Source organism: Mustela lutreola, chromosome 3, assembly GCF_030435805.1.
Source record: "Mustela lutreola isolate mMusLut2 chromosome 3, mMusLut2.pri, whole genome shotgun sequence".
Classification (NCBI taxonomy): domain Eukaryota; kingdom Metazoa; phylum Chordata; class Mammalia; order Carnivora; family Mustelidae; genus Mustela; species Mustela lutreola.
In genome coordinates, this window is record NC_081292.1 from 41632743 (window position 1) to 41658350 (window position 25608).

General features: G+C 37.8%; 1 protein-coding gene across 4 annotated transcripts in view; it reads right to left on the minus strand.

The window, feature by feature from the left end:
• Positions 1 to 25608, minus strand: part of INTS8 (integrator complex subunit 8) — a 54032-nt gene that overhangs the window by 11263 nt on the left and 17161 nt on the right. For all 4 annotated transcript variants that reach the window (XM_059165996.1, XM_059165997.1, XM_059165998.1 and 1 more), the window contains 13 exons: positions 23247 to 23317; positions 22707 to 22882; positions 21451 to 21584; positions 19701 to 19811; positions 17543 to 17744; positions 13382 to 13503; positions 7932 to 8116; positions 7483 to 7516; positions 6546 to 6602; positions 6395 to 6456; positions 3562 to 3680; positions 1251 to 1354; positions 462 to 512 (listed from right to left, as the gene is read on the minus strand). In XM_059165996.1, the coding sequence (XP_059021979.1) occupies positions 462 to 512; positions 1251 to 1354; positions 3562 to 3680; positions 6395 to 6456; positions 6546 to 6602; positions 7483 to 7516; positions 7932 to 8116; positions 13382 to 13503; positions 17543 to 17744; positions 19701 to 19811; positions 21451 to 21584; positions 22707 to 22882; positions 23247 to 23317 (1428 nt within the window). The remainder of the gene's footprint in view (positions 1 to 461; positions 513 to 1250; positions 1355 to 3561; positions 3681 to 6394; positions 6457 to 6545; positions 6603 to 7482; positions 7517 to 7931; positions 8117 to 13381; positions 13504 to 17542; positions 17745 to 19700; positions 19812 to 21450; positions 21585 to 22706; positions 22883 to 23246; positions 23318 to 25608) is intronic.

Consider the following 25608-nt stretch of genomic DNA (forward strand, 5'->3'; position numbering starts at 1 on the left):
TGGCTTACATGGTGATTTTATGCCTAAAGTTTTTGAGGAACTGCCAAGTTGTTTTCCAAAGGAGATGCCCCGTTCTATATTCCTACCAGCAATGTATGAGGGTTACAATTTCTCCACACCTTCACCAACACTAGTTACTGTCTTTCAATTACAGCCATCCTAGTGAATATGAAGGAGTATCTCACTGCCATATTGATTTTATAGGTTCCTTGCTGACTAATGTATATACCCGCTCTTACATATAAAAAAAAAATACTTGAAAACGCAAAGACCAATGTTTTCTAATTCATACTTTCATTTCAGTTAAAATTTACTAAAAAATTTGAAAGAATATGCCAAAATCTTAAGCACCATAAACTTTATGATACAGAAAAGAAAGGCTACTTCCCAGTTCAATGCTTTATATTTAAAGTAAACTCAGTACATGAAAACAAATCAACAACATGGTATCATGAACTAACCTGTGTGTGGCAATTCAGCAAGGAACAGCATTTTATCATTCGTTTTATTACCTACAAAAATAGATTATTTTCAAAAACGATTCAACATCAATGGTAACCAACTGACCCGATGTAGAATGTCAACAGTGGTGAAAATTTTGTGTATGTGGAAATGGTGGGTATATGAGAACCCTATTTTTTGCTCAGTTTTGCTGTGAATCTAAAACTGCTCTAAAAAAACCAGAATTTTTAATTAAAAGTAGCTAGTTACTACAAAATTTAAGATCTCATTTTAAAAACCATTGATTACTAAAGTACTGAAAAAATCCCATTCAGTAAGTTTTGATAACGGTGGCCTAAACCAGAGGAAAGAGCAATACATATGAGAAGAAAATGAAATAAATTTGAGATTGAAGAGAGAATCAGTATGTCCTGAAGGCTGACTGGATTTCAGGCGGAGTGTCAGTAAAGAAGAGGACATCAGGATTTGGGCTTGGTCAACTCAAATGGTTGAACAAAGGTGTTTGGTATTTTGGTGTTTTGTTCTTTTTGTGGGAAAAGGTCATGAGGAGGGAGAATGTAAGGTCAGATACTGAAATCAGTTTTGGACAGGTTGAGTTTTAAGTGTTTTGGGAAATCAAAGCAGCAGTGATCTGTGGGCCCTGGAAATATACAGTGGAATTGCAGCTAGAGCGTTCAATTTGGAGTTATCCCTACATACACGGAAAGAAATAAATTTACCCAAAAAGGAGCCCGAAAAAAAAACATTGTAAAGGTAGGAAAGAAAGAGAGCCCACAAAAATAGTTTACCTGGTCTGTATATACATCAGGGGGCACAGCCTTATTGAAGAAATCAGAACACACAGCTCCTGCCTGCAGGTAATAGTGGAGAGCTGCTGAATACTGATTTGTTGCTAAAGTAGAAAACAGAAGTAAAGAATTACTGATAATTAGACATAATAGGTGAAAAAATAGACAAGGCCTCTTTTGTGAAGAGTCGGGTATTATTACTTCATGAGTTGATAAAAGCAGATTCAAACCACAGGAGTAGGGATAAGACTTATCCAGGACAGCACATACACACACACACCACATTTTAAAGAACTACTTTAAAGAAGCAATATAATATGTTCCTTGCTTTCTAAAACCGATTAGCCAAAAATTTAGCTCAGATCTCCTGTCAACCTTACTAGCACATTACTAGAATTTAGTATTGGAGGTATCTGTTTCCCAAACACCCATACTAGAAACATAACCTGAATTTTCTGAGGAAGTTTATAATTGATAAATCTATTTTGAACATGGATATTAAGATCTTGAGAGTAAGTTCTTTGAGGATTTATGGTAAAAATGAGCATTGAAACTAGTAATTATTTGCTTCAAAAAGAATCCAGGAGAGGGGGGATGATGCAGGTGAGGGTACAGATAAAATAAAGCTGGGCATAAGTTAATGACTGTTAAAGCTGGATGACAGATACATGGGGGTTCATTATACTAGCCTTTACCCTCTCTTTTATTTTGAACTTTCTCTTTAAAAAATTCAATTCCTAAAGAAAATTGATCCTGAACCACTATCAGTCAGAAATTTGATTTTATCGATACAGTAACAGAAATATCGAAACTTTCATATCAAGTATCTATCACATATAATGGGGTGGGGGAGGAGTCAGGAATCTACTTCCAAGAATACAAATAATTATCAAGAGTGCCGAGACAGATTTTAGAACAGCATATTCAGAATAGAATATTTTAAATTTCTTTTTAAAAGGTGATTTTGTTGTTCTTGCTGTTGTTTGTTTTTTAAAGATTTTATTTATTTACTTGACAGAGATCACAAGTAGGCAGAGAGGCAGGCAGAGAGATGGAGGAGGAAGCAGGCTCCCCGTTGAGCAGAGAGCCCGATGTGGGGCTTAATCCCAGGACCCTAGGATCATGACCTGAGACAAAGGCAGAGGCATTAACCCACTGAGCCACCCAGGTGCCCCAAATTTCTTTATTAAAGATTTTTATTTATTTATTTGAGAGACAGCAAGCACAAGCAGGAGGAGGGACAAAGGGAGAAGGAGAAGCAAACTCCCGACTGAGCAGGGAGCCTGAGGCAGGGCTCCGTTCCAGGACCCTGAGATCAGGACCTGAGCAAATGGCAGCTGCTTAACCAACTGAGCCACCCAGGTACCTCTGGGATAGAATATTTTAAAACAGCAATTTTAAAGGGGCGCCTGGGTGCTCAGTCAGTTAAGTGTTTGACTCTTGGTTCTGGCTCAGGTTATGACCTCAGAGTCCTGGGATCAGGCCCCCACATCATGCTCCCAGCTCAGGGAGGAGTCTGCTTGTGGATTCTCTCCTCCCTTTGTCTCCCCCTCTCCTGCTTGTGCTTTCTCTCAGTCTCTCTCTAAAAATAAATTTAAAAAAAAAAAAAAAAAAAAAAGCAATTTTACAAACTACCTACCTTTAACTTCTTTTCCTAAGAATTTTTTTTTTTTTTAAAGATTTTATTTATTTACTTGAGAGAGAGACAGTGAGAGAGAGCATGAATGAGGAGAAGGTCAGAGAGAGAAGCAGACTCCCCATGGAGCTGGGAGTCCGATGCGGGACTCGATCCTGGGACTCCAGGATCATGACCTGAGCCGAAGGCAGTCGTCCAACCAACTGAGCCACCCAGGCGTCCCTCCTAAGAATGTTTTAACTGGGGTTAAAGCCTGTGCCTTCGGCTCAGGTCATGATCCCAGGGTCCTGGGATGAAGCCTTGCATCCGGCTCTCTGCTCAGCATGGAGCCTGCTTCCCCCCCTGCCTGCCTCTCTGCCTACTTGTGATCTCTGTCAAATAAATAAATAAAATCTTTAAAAAAAAAAAAAAAAGAATGTTTTAACCAACTTAGTAGATGAACATTCAAACTTTTTTTTAAAAAACAGAAAAAAGATAGTCAATATAAAAAAATTAAAAGTATGCAAACCAAATGCTCAATACGGAAAAATGAATATATAAGTCTGTCTAGGAAGAAGAGTCAGAGATCAAAAACAAGACTTAAAGTATTGGGGGAAAAATGTGTCATTATTTATTTTCACTTCCGAAAGTGCTACAAAAAAGCAGAAACACAAAGCAACCATACATCTCACTTACCAAAATAAATGTCTGCCTGAATAATTAGCCAGGAATGGGTGTTGGGGTTTATACTGAGGGCGTACCGAACTAGCTCTTTCACTGTGATCGCCACGGCTTCAAAGTCCACCGACTGGAGGCTTTAAAAAAAAAAAAAAAGACAATGAACATTAATCTTTATTTTTCAACTTCAAATTCCAGACACACTAAAAACAAAGACTTAGCCAAAATTTAGGTGACCATAAATACAATGCTAAGTATTACTAAGAGTAAATATATTAAAATGATCAGAGCAACTAAGTCTAAAAAAGGAGTACAGGGAAGGAAGGAAGTCAGCTGCTCTGAGCCTGGTTAAACCTGGAAGTCCTTTGACACAAAAATACAAGATGGAACTGTGGGGATAAAAGCCAGCCCAGCATCCAAGAAATACAGCTGATAGTGCCCACCTCCCAGAAACAGTACGGGACAGTGGGAGAGAACATAGGCTCTGGATTCAGACACACAAGAGGGTCAAGAGCTAACCATAATTCACCAGCATCCCAGTACAGAGGGAAAGAAACTAAGGTATTGTTGGCAAATACTTGATCAGACATTTACAACTAAATGAGTTAAACAGGTTTGTGATACAAGAAATTTATAAAATGTTAATAAGAATTCTATCTACAAATCAAAACAACTGACATTAAAATAGTAATGTTTAATCCAGGCCATTCTCACACTATTTTTGGAGTCAATAAAGACTCTTGCTCAAGAAAAATGCTTTCTTGGTCATTTAGTCACATTTTATTTTCTCTGGGTCAATTTACATTAGAGTGCCTTTATCATGAAGATAATGGTTATTAAGCCTATTATGTGCCAGTCCTTATTCTAAACACCTAGTTTAGAAAATGTATTAACTTATTTAATCCTCACAAATCTGAGGTAGGTACTATTCTTTCACCCAATTAATAAATGAAGAACTGGCAAAGAAAGCAACTTATCCAAGGTCATCCACCAGGTAACTGAAAAAGAGGCTCAGACTCAAACCCTACCAATCTAGCTCAAAGTCTCTATGGTAAACTATTCTTTTGCTTCATTTATAAACGTACACTGAAAATCAATCATTAAATTATGATGCTAGCGAATATCAATTAAAAAAAGCAGAAGTATTTCTACCTGACTTATGGACTACTATCTTACATACAGAATTTTACATAAGGCGCCCCTGGGTGGCTCATTTGGTTAAGCATCAAGACTCTTGATTTCAGCTGTGGTCATGATCTCAGGGTTGTGAGACTAAACCCCACATCTGGTGCCTGCAAGATTCCCTCCCTCCCTCTCCCTTTGCCCCTCCCCGCCCAACCTGGTTCATGCAGGTAAGCTAGGAAAAAAAAAAATTTTCAGGGGTGCCTGGATGGCTCAGTCTGTTGCACATCTGACTTTAGCTTAGGTCATGATCCCAAGGTTCTGGGATCGAGTCCCGCATTGGGCTCCCTGCCCAGCAGGAAGCCTGCTTCTCCCTCTCCCTCTGCTTACTGCTCCCTCTGCTTGTACTCTATCAAATAAATGAATAAATCTTTTTTAAAAATTCATATAAAAAATGCAGTTACAGGATGCCTGGCTGGGTCAGTCAGTAAAGCATGCGACTTTTGCTCTCCAGGTTATAAATTCAAGTCCCATGATGGGTACAGAATTACTTAAAAATCTTGAAAAAACAAATCTGCAGTTGTAACGTTGTGTAGTATAAACACTGGCTTCATGAAGCAGGGTGATTCTTCGGGAAACAAGCCTCTGTAAGTGGAGGAAAGGGTCACCCACCCATTTTTGACCCTCCAAACCTCTACTCAAGATGCACAACTACTTTCCATCTCTAAGACTGAGATGAAAGCAAATTACTCTCATTCTATAGACCACTTACCTACCTACCAAAATCTTTCCTTCTTCAAAGATGCCACTAAGAGCAATAAAATAGGGCTTAGTCCTGCCCTTCAGGCATAAGTTAAAAAAAAAAAAAAAAAAAAAAAGGCAAAGAAAAAATTGGGGAGTGGGGAAGGAAGAAAAAGTAACTTTCGTGAGAAAAGAAATGGGACTCCTGAATGAGAAGTTGCTATGGGTAGGAAAAGCAATGTGTAAATGGTTTCTTCTTTCAGAAAAAGAACATTTTTGGGTACCTGGGTGGCTCAGTCAGTTAAAGTGCCTCCCTTCTGCTCAGGTCATGATCCTAGCTAGGGTCCTGGGATCAAGTCCCACATTGGGCTCTCTGCTCGGCTATGAGCCTACTTCTACTTCTCCCTCTGCCCCTCCCTCTGCTTGTGCTCTCTATCATATAAATAATAAAATCTTTAAAATAAAATAAAATAAAATAAAATAGAAAAAGAACATTTTCTTCTCTCTCTCCAAAATTCCCCCATCATCTTATTGTGGTTCTCAGGAGATAAAAGAAAGAACATTTCTTAAAGTACCGAAGAACTTCTTAGTAACTAAAAGGGGTTGGGGCGCCTCTGACAATCACAGTATTAGAGCAGACCTACAAAGAATGATTAAAAAGTCATTTTCAAATAGATACCTGTAAAAGATGCAAAATCCTGGAAATCTAACAGGAAATCAATTTTTTTGCCTCGATTTTCTAGAATTTCTACCCATTGACAAATTGTCAGGATCACTTAGGGATCTTTCTGTTCAACTGAAGGCTGGTATAACTTAGCTCTTAGAGTTAGGTTACATTCATTTATAGAAACATAATGACTGCAACAAAGAAACAAACTTAGCTGGAGAAGCCTAAGAGAAGCCTTTTAGTCAAATTACTCAAGGTTACCTATATCAGGATGGTTTCTAAATATAAAAGTAATAAATATAAAGCTATAATACATCTTACTTGGGGATGGAAGATGGCCAAATAGAAATGTGCTCAGCTGTAATATCATTGACAATGTCCTCCTAATAAGAAAAAAATACATATTTTTAAAAGTGTGATTTTTTAAAAATTTCTTTTGAAGATTTTTTTAATGAGATTATGAAATACTGACCCGAACATTGTGAAGTTTCACAAAGAGTGACAAAATAATAGTCAAAACCAATGGCTCCTACAAGAAAGAAAAGAAGAAAGAATCCTTAAATATATATATTTAATATTCCTGTCAACCTCAGGGACACGAAGGATTTGCTCTCAAAAAATTCTTTCACTTTTGAAATATACCATCTTCTTTAGATCACACACTACAGGTTATTTTTAATCTCATAAAAGAAATCAAGCATACAATTTACACAAAAATTACTCTATTTAGGGGCACCTGGGTGGCTCAGTCAGTTGAACATCCAACTCTTGGTTTTGTCTCAGGTCATGATCTCATGGTCATGGGATTAAGCCCTGAGCTGCGTTCCACACTCAGCATGTTGTCTGCCTGAGATTTTCTCCCTTTGCCTCTACCCGCCCCCCATGCATGTGCACCCATATGTATGCATGTACGCCCTCTCTCTACATTAAATAAATCTTAAAATAAAAATTACCATACTGAGGTGACAAGCCTATGGTGCTCCAGTCCTCAGATGACTTTTAAAATTGAGTAAAAAAAAAATCTCTTTCCAATTAGTACTTCCAGCTATCTCTAAAAAATTAAACTTTTTATTCCCTACAATAATAAAGAATGGAATGGAATCTAGGTTATGTCCAATATATAGAGGTAATATTAATGCTAACAAAAATTAAAACCAGGCTTCACACAACCAGCTCTATATTAGGAAAACTTCTTTAAAATTTAAAAAATACCTGTTCTATTCACTAAAACATGTTAAGGTAAATGCAAAATAAACCTCTGCATTTAGACCAACCCATCTTCAGGAATGATCACTGAAGATAATAAGCACATTATACAGAGTATTTAAATAATCAGCATTTAAACACTCTTTTTCAGTCCTGTTGTATGAAAATCAGCAGTAATTAGATCAACTTTTAATAAAACTTACCCGTAATTTTTTGATAAAAGAAAGTAGTTCGCTCCTACAAAAAAAACACAAATTTTGTATTTACATTTATTATCAGAATTAAAAAGAAAGCAAATTATAGATGGTTTACTTCTAACTCTCCAGTTCTGCACATATAAAAGAGAATAATGTTCTATTGTCACACTAACCTAATAAAACAACTTGTCTGTTTTATCATTATGTGACTTCTTCAGTACAATGCAATCACAGGCTTCACTGATTCTGAATTCCAACAGATATTAAATGATTAGCAATCTCTTAAAATAGCATATAAGCATAAGATACCTCCAAAGGTGGCCATGTCAGACCAGAAATCAGTACCAGAGAACTCTAATAGTGTCTATCTTTATGATATACAAAGATAAAAGGCTGATGTTCTTGAAACAGTACACAGTACACATAACTCAAAAAATAAACTGATAGAAACATACCGATACATTATACCTAATGTAGATTCCCTTTGCTTTATTAAACTAACTCTGCCATCATTTCCACGTTTGTGTTGACTGGACACACTACAGATCTGAACAACAACTTCCCAAAGGTCTTTAGCAGTCCGTCTACTTTCTTTCGGGCCAGGAAGTTCTTTGCATGTAGCTGCTAAAAGCTGTCCAAGCTATAACACACAAAAAACAAAAAATTCACAAAAAATAATTTGTAACAACAGAACCACAGATGTAAGTTCTATTATTAAGGCACACTTGAAGAAAGAAAGATAACTATCCAAAGATACCAGTTATTTTATACTGTACCTTCCATCCAACCGCTGAGGAATTTAGAGCTCATTGTCTACTAACAGATCAGAAATCTGAATGGGAAAGAGGATGCTCTGGTTCTGCCACACTATAAAGCTCATTTTTTCTACACAATTAAAGTTTAATGAGGACAAACAAGTATAGTCTAGTAAGAACAAAACTGAGACAAAGCAAAGAGGTAGATGCTTCATTAAAAGTTGTGTTGGCAGAGCGGGGGAGGAGGAGGCACACCAAGCTGGTAAATAGTATGATCCCACTTTAAAAGGGGTGGGGGACGTGGGTGTGTGCGTGCGTGTGTGTGTGTGTGTGTGTGTGTAATGGAACATATACATAATGTTAACTGTGGTAAAGCCCAGAGAAGCAATTAAAACAGTGCTTTAACTTCACACATGCTTTAATCACTCAAAACAAACTTTTAGTGAAAAAATGAGAGGAGAAATCTGGAAATTGAAGTTGGCAAGATAAAGTAGTAAGATTTAAGGACAACCTTTGTCTAAGAAAAACGGCAGCCACTGACTGGAGCTATTGCAGATGTGAGGAGACAGAAGGAAGGACAGATTACTCAAAGTGAATGATCTAAATAGAGGAAGCCTTAATGACCAAAAATGCAGGAGAAACCCATGAAGAGTAGAAGGGCTGAAAGCAAAAGACAGAGAAAAGATAGGCCCCAAACGTAGAGGAAAAAATTGGATTAAGTCAAATTCAGCATTTCTTTCCCTCTGTAATTTCAAAATGAGAGCCTCCCCATCCTTCATTCTTACTAAATCTGGTAACTAATTGTTCTTTAAGAGGGTAAAATGGCAAGTATAATTTCAAGTCTATCAGGAAACCCCAGATCCCTTACTGGACCTAGAAAATATTCATAATGGGGCCCCCACTGCTTAAGGCAGTTTCTTCAAGAAAGTGGCCATATTATGACAAAGATGAAAACTGATACTTCTCTCAATTTATAATAAAAAATTTCAAAAATAAAAAATCTGAATAGTTCAATACCCATACACTTGACTTACTGTGAATATTCTGCCACAATTACTTTACATGTCTACCTATACTGCTTGTCAGCTAGTGAGCTGCAGACACTACACCTCATCCTTAAATACTTCAGTATGTATCTTCTAAGACAAGAACATTCTCCTACGTAATCACAACTCATAACCATTACTCCGTGATCACACCTAAGAAAATTTAGAACCCTGGTGCTTCCTAAGGTAGTAAAAATGATGTAAAAACCCCTGCTGTGGGGCACCTGGGTGGCTCAGTCAGTTAAGCATTCAACTCGATTTCCGCTCAGGTCATGATCTCAGGGGCACATGACAGAGCACTGAATCGGGCTCAGTGATGGGCGTGAGCCCACTTAGGATTCTCTCCCTCTCTCGCTCTCACTGTCCCTTCCACACCCACGACTGCTTGCACTCTTCAACAACTCTAGCTGTGCTACGTGAAAGGAAATCAAGAGTCCATAGTCTAGCAGAACATTTCCTCCTGCATGCCTACTGAACCCAAGTCGGCTCCGACAACGAGGCCCACCATACATGCAGCTACTGACAGGCAGTGCAATGAGGGCCCCTTATAGCTCCTGGTCTTAATTCATTTTCTATTGTCAAGAATCACACGCTTAGTTGAACCTCACTAGACTACTTTACTTGAAAGTAAAAATTTTCAGAAATCTTGGACCCCATGGGCACCTGGCTGGCTCAGTCGGAAGAACATATGACTCTTCATCTTGGGGTGGGGAGTTCACGCCCCACACTGGGTACTGAGATTACTTAAAAAACAAACAAACAAACAAAAAAGTCTAAGGCCCCAAGTCAATTGAATTCCACAAACATTCTTAAACATCTACTATGTGTGGGCACCAGGTAAAAAAAACACTGAGTATAAAAAGTAACTATCAAGATTACACTGCATAACTCCAACAAAAATCTATGTCTATGATTCAAAAGTAACAGGACCAGTAGCAAATTTCAAAGGTAAGGTGAGGAGAAAGGAATAAGGCAAAGCTTCAAAGAAACCACACAAGGGGGCACTAGGTGGCTCAGTCATTAAGCATCTGCCTTTGACTCATGTCATGATCCCAGAGTCCTGGGATTGAGCCCTGCATGAGGTTCCTTGCTCAGCACAGACCCTGTTTCTCCCTGTGCTTGCTGCTTCTCCTGCTAGTGCCCTGTCTCTGTCAAATAAACAAACATCTTGGGGTGCCTGGGTGGCTCAGTGGGTTAAAGCCTCTGCCTTTGGCTCAGGTCATGATCCCAGAGTCCTGGGATCGAGCCCCACATTGGGCTCTCTGCTCAGCAGGGAGCCTGCTTTCTCCTCTCTCTCTGCCTGCCTCTCTGCCTACTTACGATCTCTGTCAAGTGGATAAATAAAATCTTTAATAAACAAACAAACAAACAAACATCTTAAAAAAGAAAAGAAACCACACCAACAGGCAGAAGCAAGAAGGGTATCCCAGCTAAATGACCAAACAGCACGTGCTTAAGTGTAGAAGCGGAGAAAGTATCCTGCACACAGAGACATGTGAGTACTCGGAGAAGTCTGGTACCACCAGCACAGAGCTGGCATGACAGAGGAGCAGCAGAGAGCCAACTGGGGAAGAATCACCTGCACTTTAAAAAGCCTTATAGGCCACATTAAAAACCCTGGTCTTACGTTATTACTATAACCACCAAGCCCTCTTCCTCCTCCTAGCAGCTAGTCTCTTATAACCCAAGAGTCCATAAATCCTGTGCACTTTCCAATATACTACGCTGCCTCCTCTCCTGATCCAAGGGGGAGACGGCACAGTTTTGTATTATTTCAAAAGGGCACAATTTAGTTACATGCTTAAGATTTTTTCCCTTTCTTTTTTGTGATTACAGAATATCCAAATAAATAAGAAAATATGGAAAATAAAACTGATTAAAATCACCAAATATTCCACTATCCAGAGATAATGAGTGTCAATACCCTTCCAGATTTTTCCCTATGCATATGTATACATATTCCATGCCAAATTCCAAGTTTGGAAACTGCTCCAAATGACGGGATTTTTGAAAGGGATTCCCTTTTCCTCACATAAACAAGGCAGCAAGTGGCCAACGAGGGAAGGGGACACACAAACCCTAACTAGAGGAGATAATGAGATGCCTCAGTGACTCTTCAGCAAGGTCACCCCTCCTTTTGGGTGTGATCAGGGGGACTGCAGGAAGCAGGGATATCACCCAGCCCAAGGGCAGGGAACTTGAGGCACAATATCCTGCACACAGGAGGCCCTTAACCATGTGCCTCTGCACAGTTCCACAGAACTCATTGGAGAGAAGAACAGAAAAGCTACTGTATTGTCCTGAGCCACAAGCGACAATCCTAAGTGGAAATCTCTTGGAACAAAATGCTTCTCTCACCTGAGAGTTTAGTAAAGACCAAGATTATGGGGCATAATCAGACAACTACTCTAGATATGAGGAACTCCTATCACAAAGGTTACAAACAAACAAACAACCCCCCCCCCACACACAAACAAAAACTAGATATAATCCAATGTCTAAAATTCCAAAGACAAAAATGATTCAAATTATGACAATAAATTTTAGAAACAATTGTAGAGAAGATGGGACGCCTGGGTGGCTCAGTTGGTTAAGCAGCTGCCTTCGGCTCAGGTCATGATCCCAGCGTCCTGGGATCGAGTCCCACATCGGGCTCCTTGCTCAGCAGGGAGCCTGCTTCTCCCTCTGCCTCTGCCTGCCATTCTGTCTGCCTGTGCTCTCTCTCTCCCCCCCTCTCTCTCTGATAAATAAATAAAATCTTTAAAAAAAAAAAAAAAAAAAAAAAAAAGAAACAATTGTAGAGAAGACAAAAAGGAGGAAAACCTTCACCAAAAAATAGCAGTAAATCTTCAAAGAGTTGAAATGAGCTCAGTTTTTAAAAGGACATACATGAAATTAGGAGGAAAAAACAACCAAAGACAAATGTAAAAAAGTGACAAGAGTCTTGCAAGAGTTCCCAGATAACCACTGATTTAAGAGATTATGTACTAAATTTGAGAGCAGATAAAGAGCAAAAAGCATACAAACAATAAGAAGGAAATCTAAAAAACTAAAAGTACACACAGAAAAATGTTAAATCACTAAATGTTATCTTTTTTTTTTTTAAGATTTTATTTATTTGACAGACAGGGATCACAAGTAAGTGGAGAGGCAGGCAGAGAGGAGGAAGCAGGCTCCCCACTGAGCAGAGAACCCGATGCAGGGCTCTATCCCAGGACCCTGAGATCATGACCTGAGCGGAAGGCAGAGGCTTTAACCTACTGAGCCAACCGGTGGCCCCACTAAATGTTATCTTAACAATAAGACCAGGAAGCGAGAATAGTCAACTGCTTATTCACAGTATACACAGCACAAAACAGACACAGTCTTAGGGAAAACTCCAGTCTCTTTTTTTGTTTTCTCCACCCAGAAACATTTCAGTTGCACAGGACAGCTAAAATTAAGAAAGGAGAACTAAGCACCAATTCGCTGAAGGAATTCTTTCACTGGGGTGTAATTACATAAACATTAACAAGAATCACGCCCAAATCTAAAGGAGGAAATAGGTTCCAAAGAAGGTAAGGTGCACAGATAGAAACAGCTGGAAATGTACCCCTCACAACTCCACCAGTTCATACACAGGTAAGCTCATGTATTCCCGACCTTAAAACTAGAGTTTGATTATTTTGATCAAAGCAAGAAAAGCTAACATTTCACTAATTTAGAGTTATACCAAAATGTTGTCTGTTACTAATTTTTGCTTGCCTTCTCATGAACGCAAAACTATACTTTTAACCACAAACATTTGTCCAATCTTCCACTGTATTATAGAAAATGGATAAGTTCCCTAAGTAGTACAAATCTAAAGAAAACAGGAGCCCCTGGGTGGTTCAATCTGCCTTCAGCTCAGGTCATGACACTCGAGGTCTGGGATGGAGTCCACATCAGGCCCCTGCTCAGCCGACAGTCGGCTTCTCCCTTTCTCTCTCCCTCTGCCTCTCCCCCTGCTCATGCTCACTCTCTAATAAATAAACCTTAAAAATAAATACATAAAGATAGATCTAAAGAAACAGGTATAATAATCCCAACCTAATAACCCCTTTGTTTAGATTAAACACAAGTTACCTTTACATATGGATTATTCTGAAGCAGAAACGCGGGAACTTGCAGTGTAAGGTATTCATTTTCCCTCCAGTTTAACATAAAAGCAACACACTCCTCAGCAATCACCTGACGAAGAGGAATATCTAAAAAGCCAAAAGAAAACAGTTGGAATTACCACATAACATTAAAATGAGAACAAAGCAAACATGTACTAAGATTTCAGTTGAACAAATTAAAAACAAGTTACAGGTGAAAAAATAGAAAAATTCCAACATTTTACATTTTTCCCTAGAAAACTAAGGTTTCCCAATAACAAACAGACTGCATGGTCCCCACTACTAATCAACACAACCATCTACTAGGAATATGTTACATGGCCAATAACCTGAGAAAGTCCACAGTACCTGTCTTCTAGAAATTTGTAATTCAAACAAGCAGAGAGTAAACACACAAAGTACAATGGTACCACATAAACTTGTAGCAAACTCAGAGCACAGAAAGAACTAAAACATAATAAAATTGTAATAAATCTGAGTAAATATACCATTTAAAATATTTTTTCGGATTAAAATGTAATAAATACTCCTCAGAAATAAGACTTTTACTTTCAAAAAAATATTTACTGCACCAAAGCCAATTTTAAATTAAAAAGTGATGAGGGGGGGCACCTGGGTGGCTCAGTGGATTAAAGCCACTGCCTTCGGCTTAGGTCATGATCTCAGGGTCCTGAGATGGAATCCCGCATCGGGCTCTCTGCTCGGCAGGGAGCCTGCTTCCCTCTCTCTCTCTCTCTCTCTCTCTCTGCCTGCCTCTCTGCCTACTTGTGATCTCTGTCAAATAAATAAATAAAATCTTTAAAAAAAAAAAAAAAAGGGGCGCCTGGGTGGCTCAGTGGGTTAAGCCGCTGCCTTCGGCTCAGATCATGATCTCAGGGGTCCTGGGATCGAGTCCCGCATCGGGCTCTCTGCTCAGCAGGGAGCCTGCTTCCTCCTCTCTCTACCTGCCTCTCTGCCTACTTGTGATCTCTCTGTGTCAAAAAAAAAAAAAAAAAAAAGTGATGAGGGGGAAAAATAAAAAATCACCCAGAATTCAACTGTTTTGGACCAAAAAAAACAAAAAACAAAAACTTTTGCACATAATTTCCTTTGAGATTAAATAATATACCTTAACTATTTAAATATGCTGCAAATTTTCATAGCTCAAAGTATAGAATATTCAGGGTTTTTTTTTTTTTAAGATTTTTATGTATTTATTTGACAGAGAGCGAAAAGCACAAGTAGGCAGAGAGGCAGAAAAAAGGAAAAGGAGAAGCAGGCTCCCAGTTGAGCAGAGAGCCAGATGTGAGGCTGAGCCACCCAGGTGCTCCAATATTCATGTTTTAATGTACTTCAGCAAAAAGAAAAATCCCAAAGAATACTAAATAACAATGTTAACTTAAAATAGGGAGAGCTATTAAACTCCTTGAGTACTGTATTAATAGTGTAGTCTTTCTAGAAAAGACTGTGGCTATTAGTTTATATCTCACTTTGCCGAAAAAAGGATTTGACAGGACAAAGAGAGTCATAGGAACACAGCAAAATATACATTATTTGCAACATCGTCAAGAAAGAACAAAGACAGAAGTGAAATTAGTATCCCCAATGCATGCATGTCACTGAGTTCTTTACGTTTTGCCAAAGGCAGATCACACAGCATTTGGCTCGAAGGTTTCCTTTATTCACCCAGCACTCCCCAATAATAATAGAGCAATGGTTCTTAAAGATAAATCAGAATCTAGGGAGAATCCTGATACAGCCTGAAAAGCAATGATTTGGAGATTAAACTTCCCTTTGAGCATCTGCAATACAATTAATCATTATTTCTAAATGTAGAGTCCTATAATATAACAGGCACCCAGGACAGACCTAGAATTCAATTTTGTTGAAATCCTAGGAACATAACAAAGACACGTCTTAATAGAAAGTAAGCTAATACAAAGGTATTAAAATTGGGAAATTTCTGCTTTAGCTGGTGGGATTGAGCCTTTGCTGGGCTCTGCACTGGGTGTGGAGCCTGCTTTTCTCTTTCTTCCTCTCCCTATGCTCCCCACTCTCCCAAATGAATAAATCTTTAAAAAAAAAAAAAAAAAAGAAAAGAAAAGAAAAAAAGAGGGAGGATTATGAAAGAGATGTCACCTTTCGTGTGCACCCCTCCCCCTGCTGGAGAGACCATCCTACCCACCCCGACTCTCACAGTGGCAGTGGGGTGCACAACTGCCAGGTGTCTGCTGAACTCAGGGACCTTAGTCTGTAACTGAGGCTTGAAGCAAGGCACTAGGCCTATGCCTCTTTCTCCTAACAATACATGACATCCTTGCAGTTCCATTTTAAACACTAAATGTAACACCAACTATGGGACAAGCAGCTGAACATCCAGCAAGGTAAAAATTTATATAAATTACATGCAGTGCTAGGAGTCTTGGATCAAAAACAAACAAACAAAAAAGTGATGTGGGGCGCCTGGGTGGCTCAGGTCATGGGTCCCGGGATCCTGGGATCAGGTCCCGCATCGGCCTCTCTGCTCGGCGGGGAGCTTGCTTCCTCCTCTCTCTATCCCTGCCTCTCTGCTACTTGTGATCTCTGTCAAATAAATAAAATCTTAAAAAAAAAAAAAAGTGATGTGAATTCCAAACGACTTAAAGGTCAAAAAGGTGGTATAAAGTGACCTGTGCTTATTTAAAGGCATTCCCATCTATTTCAAAGAGTGAAAAAAGAGGCTTAGCCAGGACTGATGGATTCAAATCACTCTTCAGTCTCTTCATGACTTTGGCCAAATTCCTTCATCTCTCTGTACCTGTTTCCTGATTTATGAACAGTAATAATTAAAGTACCTACTTCACCGAGCTGCCAGAAGGACTAAATGAGTTCTGCACCTAAAGCTGCTCCAACATCTGACATGCAGCTAACACTCAACAAATGTTAAAATTAAAAATTTAAAAATTCCTTTTACTTTACATTTTAGAGAAATTATAAATAAAAAACCAAACTTCCACCTTTAAAAAGAAAACACACACAGTAGCATGTGTCAGCTGATAGTGCCAATATATTACTGGATCCATTTTTAAGACATTAAAGGGCACTGATGCATTAAAGCTCAAAGGTACTCTATCAGCAGAGTGCCAAAAAGTTGTAATATCTGCTAGAAATCAGAATGTAGTAACAAATTCACCCAAAAGCCCCAGAGGGCCAGAAGCCATTTCTGTTTTTGCGCATTACTAAGCACCTTCCTTTATACTTCACTTTTATAGCTTTAATGTGTACCGTATGATTTAATTGCTCTAAATTATCACTTAAACATGTAAAATTGCTTTAACTAAGCAAGATTTACATACAACAGAGATCATTTATATATGTAAGCTCCTTATCATAACATATTTACACTTATAACTGGACACAGAAGGTCTGTTCCTAAAGTGACAAGTGAGTTCCTAACCCCCTGGCAATGATTTTCATAATTTCTATGATGGTAATGAGAAATTAAATGTTCAACCTATACTTACAAGGACATTTTTAATTCTTTGTTAACAGAATATCTTAACATTGCAATATAGTTTTATAGTATGCTGAACAGTGTTCCCTCAAAATTCATTTCCACCTGAGACCTAAGTTTCCTTGCTTGGACAACAGGGTCTTCACAGATATACTTAGTTAAGATGAGATCACACAGATTAGGACACACCCTAAACCCAATGACTGCTGCCTTAAAAGAGGACACACACATGGGAAAGCCATGTAACAAAGGAGGCAGAGACTGCAGTGTGAAGCTACAGGCTAAGGAATGCCATAGATTGCTGGCAGCCACCTGAAGCTAGAAAAAGCCAAGGAAAAGATTCTTTCCCAGAGCCTTCAGAGGGAGCACAGCCTCGCAGACACCTTGATTTCAGATATCTCGTCTCCAAAAATGTAGAGAATAAATTTCTGCAGTTTTAAATCATCTAGCTTATGATACTTTGTTATGGGAATCCTAGGAAATGAATAGTTTCCTCCATTATCTCTGATGTTCTCAAGAGAACACATCTGAATTCTGTTTTAGGAGAGCAGTAACTTTTTGAAGAATGGCAAAAAGCCAAGCAAGTGTTTAAGGTTCTTCCCTACGATTAGTTGAGCACTGCATTTCTGAAACTTGACTTTGTGAACATCTTACCAGGAAGCCTCATTTCCAGATATCCCCGCACCCTACTAATAAGATCAGAAGGAGGCCTCTCTCCTGACTGCCCGGTTCCAGCTTCATGTGTATGAATATCCAAAAGCAGCATCTCATTCAGCATGACCTGACGAAGTTTCGGTGAGAACTCTGTTACCAACTCCAAACAAGCAGCAAACAGCTGTTTGGCATGGGAAAAGTCCTACAGAAAGAAAAAACAGATCACTGGATTACTTTTCCTCCGGAATAAAAAAAGTTGTGCAGTTTTTCTAAGTACAGAGCAAAGAGAAGAACTAATTTAGATGGTTAACAACAGTTGTCTCAGAGAGTGAGGCTAGAGTATCTTTTTATCATCTGTGTCACTGATTTATTCCAATACTTACTTCTTTTAAAAAATCCAATTTACAGTATACAATTTTAAAAAGCCAATAAACAGTATAAAAACATGCTATAGAAAACAAGTTTTACATAAAATATAAAACAAAAAAATTTTTCCATAATTTATATACGTATCATATACATATATTTTATATACATAAGCTATACATGTTATATACACACACATAAAATTATACACGTCACATACTTTTATGTATATAGAGAATGCATACACTTTCTATGACAAGTACCCTACTACACACCTAGATTATTCAGAATTGGAATTACAATTCTGTAATTGTAAGGTTTTACATTCTTACACTCTTCAGTAAGGTTTTACATTCTACAATCTTTGCATACGAGCTTACTAGTTCATATAACTGGCTAATAAATCAAATAAATTCACTAAGTCCAACCCTTTTCTTTACATATCTGCTTCTAATTTTTTCAAAGAGTAGTCTTCATTCATTCTTTCTCTCTCTCCTCCCACGTGCCTCCTTGACTCCTACAATCTGGCCCCTACCCCCATCACAATGAAAAAACAGTTCTTACTAAACAAAGATACTCTAATTGTGCAAACTACTCAACACTTTTTAGTTATCTTACAGGACTTAAGGACTGCATCCAAGTGCTGCCCACTCCCTTGTTCTTGATAGTCTGTCTGGTCGCTTGGCTATTAGGACTCCACCTCTGTTTGGTCCTCATACACATCATGCCACTGTTTCTTGGACCCAATGTTGTATCCCCTCGATTCTGTATATTCTCCCTGGGTCATCTCTCAGGCCTACCAAATCTCTATCTGTAGCCCAGACCATTCCCCAGGCTTTAGACTGTTTCTCATTGCAGGCCCAAATTAACCATTGTAAAAATGAATAATCAATCCTTCAAAAATGTTCTTCTGAATATTCACTTGCTGGCATCCAAAGCAAAAAGCTGAGCATTGCTCCCCATTCTTTTCTGCCTTCCATAGCACATCAGTAAGCAATCAATTCTAGATTTTTTTTTTTTTTTTGACAGAGAGAGATCACAAGTAGAGAGGCAGGCAGAGAGAGGGAGAAGCAGGCTCCCCACTAAGCAGAGAGCCCGATGTGGGGCTCGATCCCAGGACCCTGAGACCACGACCTGAACTGAAGGCAGAGGCTTTAACCTACTGAGCCACCTAGGCGCCCTCAATTCTAGATTTTACCTCCTAAATGTTTCCCTCTGTTCTCTTTTATCCGTTCTAAGACTTGTGCCACTTACTAGCTGAGTGACGTTAATTTAATACCTTTGACTGATTTCTCACCTATAAAACTGAGATAACACCTTCTACACAGAGTGTGTGTGTGTGTGTGTGTGTGTGTGTAATAAGTTAAAGAATAAATATATATGAAAACTGCATTAGAGTCTCTCCGTGCCCAATAAATGTTACTTACTTTAGGGATGGAAAGAGAAAAGCTGCGAATGACATGCCCCCTATTATAAACTTGTCAAGAGCTCCACAATTACCTAGAGCTGTATGGTCCAATATGGTAGTCACTAGCTGTACGTGTCTACTGACCACGTGAATTGTGACTAGTCCAAATTAGGAAGTGTCTTTGAGTGTAAAATACTAGATTTTGAGTGAAAACCTAGCACACACATTAAAAGAGATAAAGACATAAATAAATTGGAGACCCAAATAATTGAAGACATATACTAAGTTCATAATTAAAGGACATAATATTGCCATCAATTTTTAGGTCAGACCCTGAATATAAAGCACATTCTTAACCAGTAGTTGATGTACGCTTTTACTTACCTTAACAGTACTGCAGTGTAAACCTTTGGCCATGAGAATGTAAACCAAATCTCTTGTTAAATTGTCTTTAATTCCCAGGATAACCCCACTATACACGGAAGGCACTTCCCACTAGAAGAGATAAAAATACATAAATACACATACACACACAGAAAGGCAAATCTAGGGAAGAATCTTTCAATAATCTTTAATCATTTTTTTTTCAAGAAAAAGTCTTTTAATTAAAGATGCTTGTCCAGTGGAAACTAATATAAAATTGTACGCTAACTGGAATTAAACTTCAGAAAATTTAAAAATAAAATGGGTATATAGTGTGGTATACAGGATTTAAAGGCAAAACAATGCAATTATAAAAACTGAAGAACTGGTGATTAAAAATATTTTTTTAGAATTTCTTTTCAGCGTAACAGTATTCACTGTTTTTGCACCACACCCAGTGCTCCATGCAATACGTGCCCTCCCTATCTTTAATGATATTTTAAAGGGATTGGCAAGGGTCACTTCTGTAGTGAAAGGAAAATGATAGCCATAATGTAATACTAATCAAAATGAACATATTCACTATCACCCAGTAATAAATTAAATGGACTGGAACTTTCTAAAGGATAATCTATAGACAAAAAGAAGAAAATAAAAGCTCTAGGCGTATATCTATTAATTTATGTGATCCTCACCAAAAATACTATTAAGTAGGTACTATTATCCTCATTTTACAGATAAGAAAAGCAAAACACACAAATGTCAAATAACTTGCCCAAGATTGATTATACAGCTAGTATGGATAGAGGCCAGGATTCAAACTCAGGCAGTCAGATCAGAACTCCCTCTTCACTATGCTACCCTTGTTCATCTCTAAGAATGAGCATGAACAGAAACATCAACACTAATGAAGCCCAACACTAATGTTCAGAGAAATCTTTCATTTCACTGCACTTACATGTTCAAATCCCATAAAATATACATAAACTTCTGGCTGCTTTTTTACTACATTTCTAGCAGAGAAGTACGCAGTGAGTTAGAAGTACTGCCATACTACTTTTATTTCTCCTGTAACCTTTGTATCTTTAGCTACATTCCACTGAAATGGTGTTCTAAAAGTTATTTTCATGCGCATTTTGCATGCAGGAAAGCTTTTAAATAGGTAACTCAGAAACAGGTAAATCCATTAGCTGGGCATTTTTAAATGAACATATAAAGCAAACAATGTCCCATAAAGAAGTTTTAATGAATCAGTTTCAACCTTCAGGCTTTAGACTTCAAGAGGGTATTCATAAAAACAAAAATACTCTAGAAGCACATAGCAAGGAGCAGCTACCTAATGCATAAAGAATATTCCTTATACAGGGACGCCTGGGTGGCTCAGTTGGTTAAGCGGCTGCCTTTGGCTCAGGTCATGATCCCAGCGTCCTGGGATTGAGTCCCACATTGGGCTCCTTGCTCAGCAGGAAGCCTGCTTCTCCCTCTGCCTCTGCCTGCCACTCTTTCTGCCTATGCTCACTCTCTCTGACAAAAAAAAAAAAGAAAGAAAGAAAGAACATTCCTTATACAGACACTTACAGCTTTATTTAAAGTATATAGAAATGCTATGACAATAAATAGGACATAAACTTATTTTTAGAAGTTATGGAGGGAGCCTCTTCCCCCACTGGTGTATATGCGCTCTAACAAATAAAATTTTTTCTAAAATAAATAAATTACATCAGAAAATAAGTGTGATTTTCTTATGTGTTCTTGACAAAGGGTTTCTAACCTTGTTAGACACTGTCCAGAACTGGCGCTCTGAAGTCATACCATGTAATTCAATTAAAATCTGTCGAATCCTCCAGGGATCCACTGACAGTATCAACTGATGCTCCAACTGACCAATGTTGACACTTGCTGAAGCTAAGAAAGAAGAGATTTCCATTTCAATAATGACTTAATTCAAAGAAATCCTTAATCCTACAAATATAAGAATGATAATTCATTGAGAGAAATTGTATGTTAAGTATTATAAGTATGAGAAACAGCTCTCATCTTCAGAACTCATTCATCATAAATTACATATTCTATCCTCATACAGAAAACCTAACAGTTTGTATTAAGTCTGCATTTAATAAATAAATACAACGAAAATATAAACAAAGATAAAAACCAGTAACTGATTCAAAGAACTAGGTGGGATATACGGAAAAATTAACTTATGTAGACAGTTTCCTACTTTCAAACATAATGTGTTAACAAAGGCATGTGTAAATAAATTTTTGTTTTAGTAAATACTAAAAATGTAGTTTTTAAAGGGAGAGTAAGAGAAGGTGGAGGCAATATCTTCCCAGAAAACCAAGAAGTTCATTAAAATCCCCAATTACAACTCGACATTCAGATACAGTCTTCATTAATCCATTCCCAGCATTTTAGGTCTTAATGTCATTTTCCTAGTAAGGTTCAAAGCAGCTACAATTTTGTTTTGTTAAATCAAATACATCCTGACTCACCTATATATTAAGCTCTAAATATTACGTTTCTTAATAAGAGCATAGTATTTTCTACTTGTAGCCATAATATAAAAGCAAAAATGGAAGAAAATCATCAAGTAAATAAGGCAAACATAGCAATGTTGCCAAAGAGGAATGCATAGTCAGCAGATAGTGTCACACAGGACTGCAGACTGAAACGCATGAGAACCTGTATTTTTTTTTTTTTTAGTTTCAGGACCCTTTACCACTCCCTCCCAGCTTTCATTTTTACCTCCAAGAACACAGCAGCAGCAGCAGAATCACTCTATTTTCCCAGCTAGAATCTTGTATGTAACTAGGCCTCAATCTCCATTAACCATAGACTCAGCAGAGTTCGGCACTTAATGCTTAGACAGAAATACGACTACAGAAGACTGGTAAATTTCTAATTAATTACTGACATAAGTATAAATTAAAACAAATAAGAGGGCATCCTCAAATACACTGAGGGGCAAATATAATAGAGGGGCAAAATGTGCCAACATTTTCGCTAGCAGACTAGAGAGCTAACCTGGGATATCATAAAATGAAGTTACAGGTTTAATGCACAGATTTACTCTAGGGGATCGCTTCCTCATCTGATCAACAAGTAGCTTTCGTTCTTCATCTTTCAACAATGTAATGAAAAGCTCATGTGAAGAAATCATGAAAACATACTGCAGATCTTCCAACCCCAGACACACATTCCTAGATCAGTAAAAATATTGTAAAACAAAAGAAGTTTATAATTTAGTTTGGGAAAAGCAATCATATTAACCAATCTTTACTCATAAACCATTTAACAAGCTACCACTTCATAAACTGTATAAGGATATATTTGAAATATATTTAAAAATATTTTTGGTCCTTACTTAAAATTGTGAAGTCAGTGTCAAAATATACAAAAGGAGTAACTAATATAAATCCTAAATTTTGTGTCACTATACAAATCTGAACTTAACTGGCTCTCAATGGACTGCCTGGCTATAAAACATGCAGGTTATATACAAAAAATAATATTATTTTTCTCACAGGACTAACTTGAAAGTGAAGGAAAAAAAAAAGCACTTACTTTAGAAAAGCAGCCATGTTTCCTTTCAAAGAATCGGAAGCTTTTTCTAAATTTATTGATCTTGAACATACCTAGGAATTTGAGTAATTTTTATTTGAATATTGGCACTTTAAAAAATATACCCTGCAGTTTGAAAAGTTTACATTTAAAAACAACAAAGTTCTCCTTCTTCAGACACTTATCAATCACAGATTTACCTAAGTAATTTAAAAAATGAGACTGTGAAATAAGAATCATTATGGGGAGAGAGAGTGGAATGTGATCATTTCAACAACTGCAGGTATTTATATGATATAAAAAATAACGTACCTAGCATGGTATAAAGCTTTCCCAGAATATATAAAGTACGTTAACCAATTCTATGAGGTGGTAAACTCTACAGTAGCTTCAGTCAGAAAAGTGAAAGAAGATTAATCTGAAATAGCTGAATGATCAGTAACAGCTAAAGTATACAGAACCAATGATTAAGAAGATAACCAAGGTTTTAAAAATAAAGACTGAAATTAAGGAAAACTGTGGAAATGTTAGTTATTACGCATAACAGTCTCATAATATTCTGAGTTTATTCATCAGATTTATTTATTTATTATTTACAATAAACCAAAACAACGCCATCAGTATAAAAGTCCCTAAGTGGTGGAAATTTTCAAATATTCCCTAATATGTTAACAAAAAAACAGAATGTTCACAGCAGCATTACTAAAAGCCAAGAACTCATAATAGCCAAGAACCCTAAAGTCCATCAACTAATGGAGACATAAAATGAACAATGAAAAATGTATCCCTTCTATGGAGTATTACTCAGCCACAAAAACTAATAAAGCACTGATACATGCTACAATATGGGTGAACCTTGAAAACATTTAGTAAAGAAGTTGGTTTAAAAAAAAAAAAGAAAGAAAAAAAAGGGCCACAAAGGGGCACCTGGGTGGGTCAGTACATTTTGTTATGACTCTTGGTTTTGGCTCAGGTCATGACCCAGGGTGCTGGATTAGGGCCCTGTATTGGGCTCTGCATTCAGTGTGGAGTCTGCTTGGGATTTTCTCACTCCCTCTGCCCCTCCCCCACTCACATTCATACACTCTCCCTCTAAAATGAGTAAAATTTTTAAGAAAAGGGGGGGAACATATGATTTCCTTTTATATGAAAGGCTCAGAACAGGCAAATCCAGAGATAAAATTAGATTAGTAGTTGCCTGGGGCAAAGGCCACTGAGGGAATACAAGGGATGACTACTAACAGATATGGAGTTTCGTTGTGAGGTAGAAGAGGGAGGATGAAAAGTTCTGAAATTGAGGTGGTAAGTTGCGTAATCTATGAACATACTTAAAAAAAAAAATCACTGGATTGTAGTTTTTAAATGGGTGAACAGTAGGATATGTGATTGTACCTCAATAAGGCTGTTATTAAAAGGGGGGCAAAAGGGAGCACCTCGGTGGCGCAGTTGGTTAAACGTCCAAGACTCTTCATTTAGGTTCAGGTCATGATCTCAGGATTGGGAGACTGAGCCCCACTTCAGGCTCCAGGCTGGGTGTGGAGCCGCCTTATGATTCTCTCCCACCTCTCTCCCTCCCTCTTTAAAAAAGGAAAAAAACAGTAATTTTTCAAGTACCATGCTCAGAAACAGCCTTGTAAAAGAACTATGCACAGATGAATAGATTATCAGCATACAGCACATCTGAACATCTTGATGTACAAAATACGTAGCAATAACTTTGCTCCACACTATAAATACTAATGATTTTATTATAGGTAATACCTGAATATGCTTTCACAATAGCTTATTCGAACAAAGTGATACATTGTACACCTATCAAGAAACTTAGGGAATGGGTATTAACTTCTGATAAGCAATATAACAAATGTGTTAATTAAGCTCAGTTATTAAAACATGAAATGGGGGCATCTCTATAAATGCTGTAAACATTTTATTTTCTTTAAAGATTTTATTTATTTATTTGAGAGCAAGCGAGCCCAAGCAGAGGGGTGGGGGGGTGCATGTTGAGGGCAGGGGTAGTAGGAGAAGCAGACTCCCCGGATGAGCAGGAACCCAATATGGGGCTCAATCCCAAGACTCCGAGATCATGACCTGAGCCAAGGGCAGACATTTAACCGAATGAGCCACCCATTTTAAAAACATAATAAACTTAAAAATGTAGGTGAAGTGGGGGCACCTGGGTGGCTCAGCTGGTTAAATGTCTGACTCTTGGTCACAGGCTCAGATCTTGATCTCAGGGTTTGAGTTCAAGTGGGTCCACACTGGGCATGGAGACTTCTTAAAAAAAAAATTCAGGTTAAGTGGATAAATTCTTTAAAAAAAACACAAAAAAACAACAACAAAAAAAAACCTCTTAAAGATAATC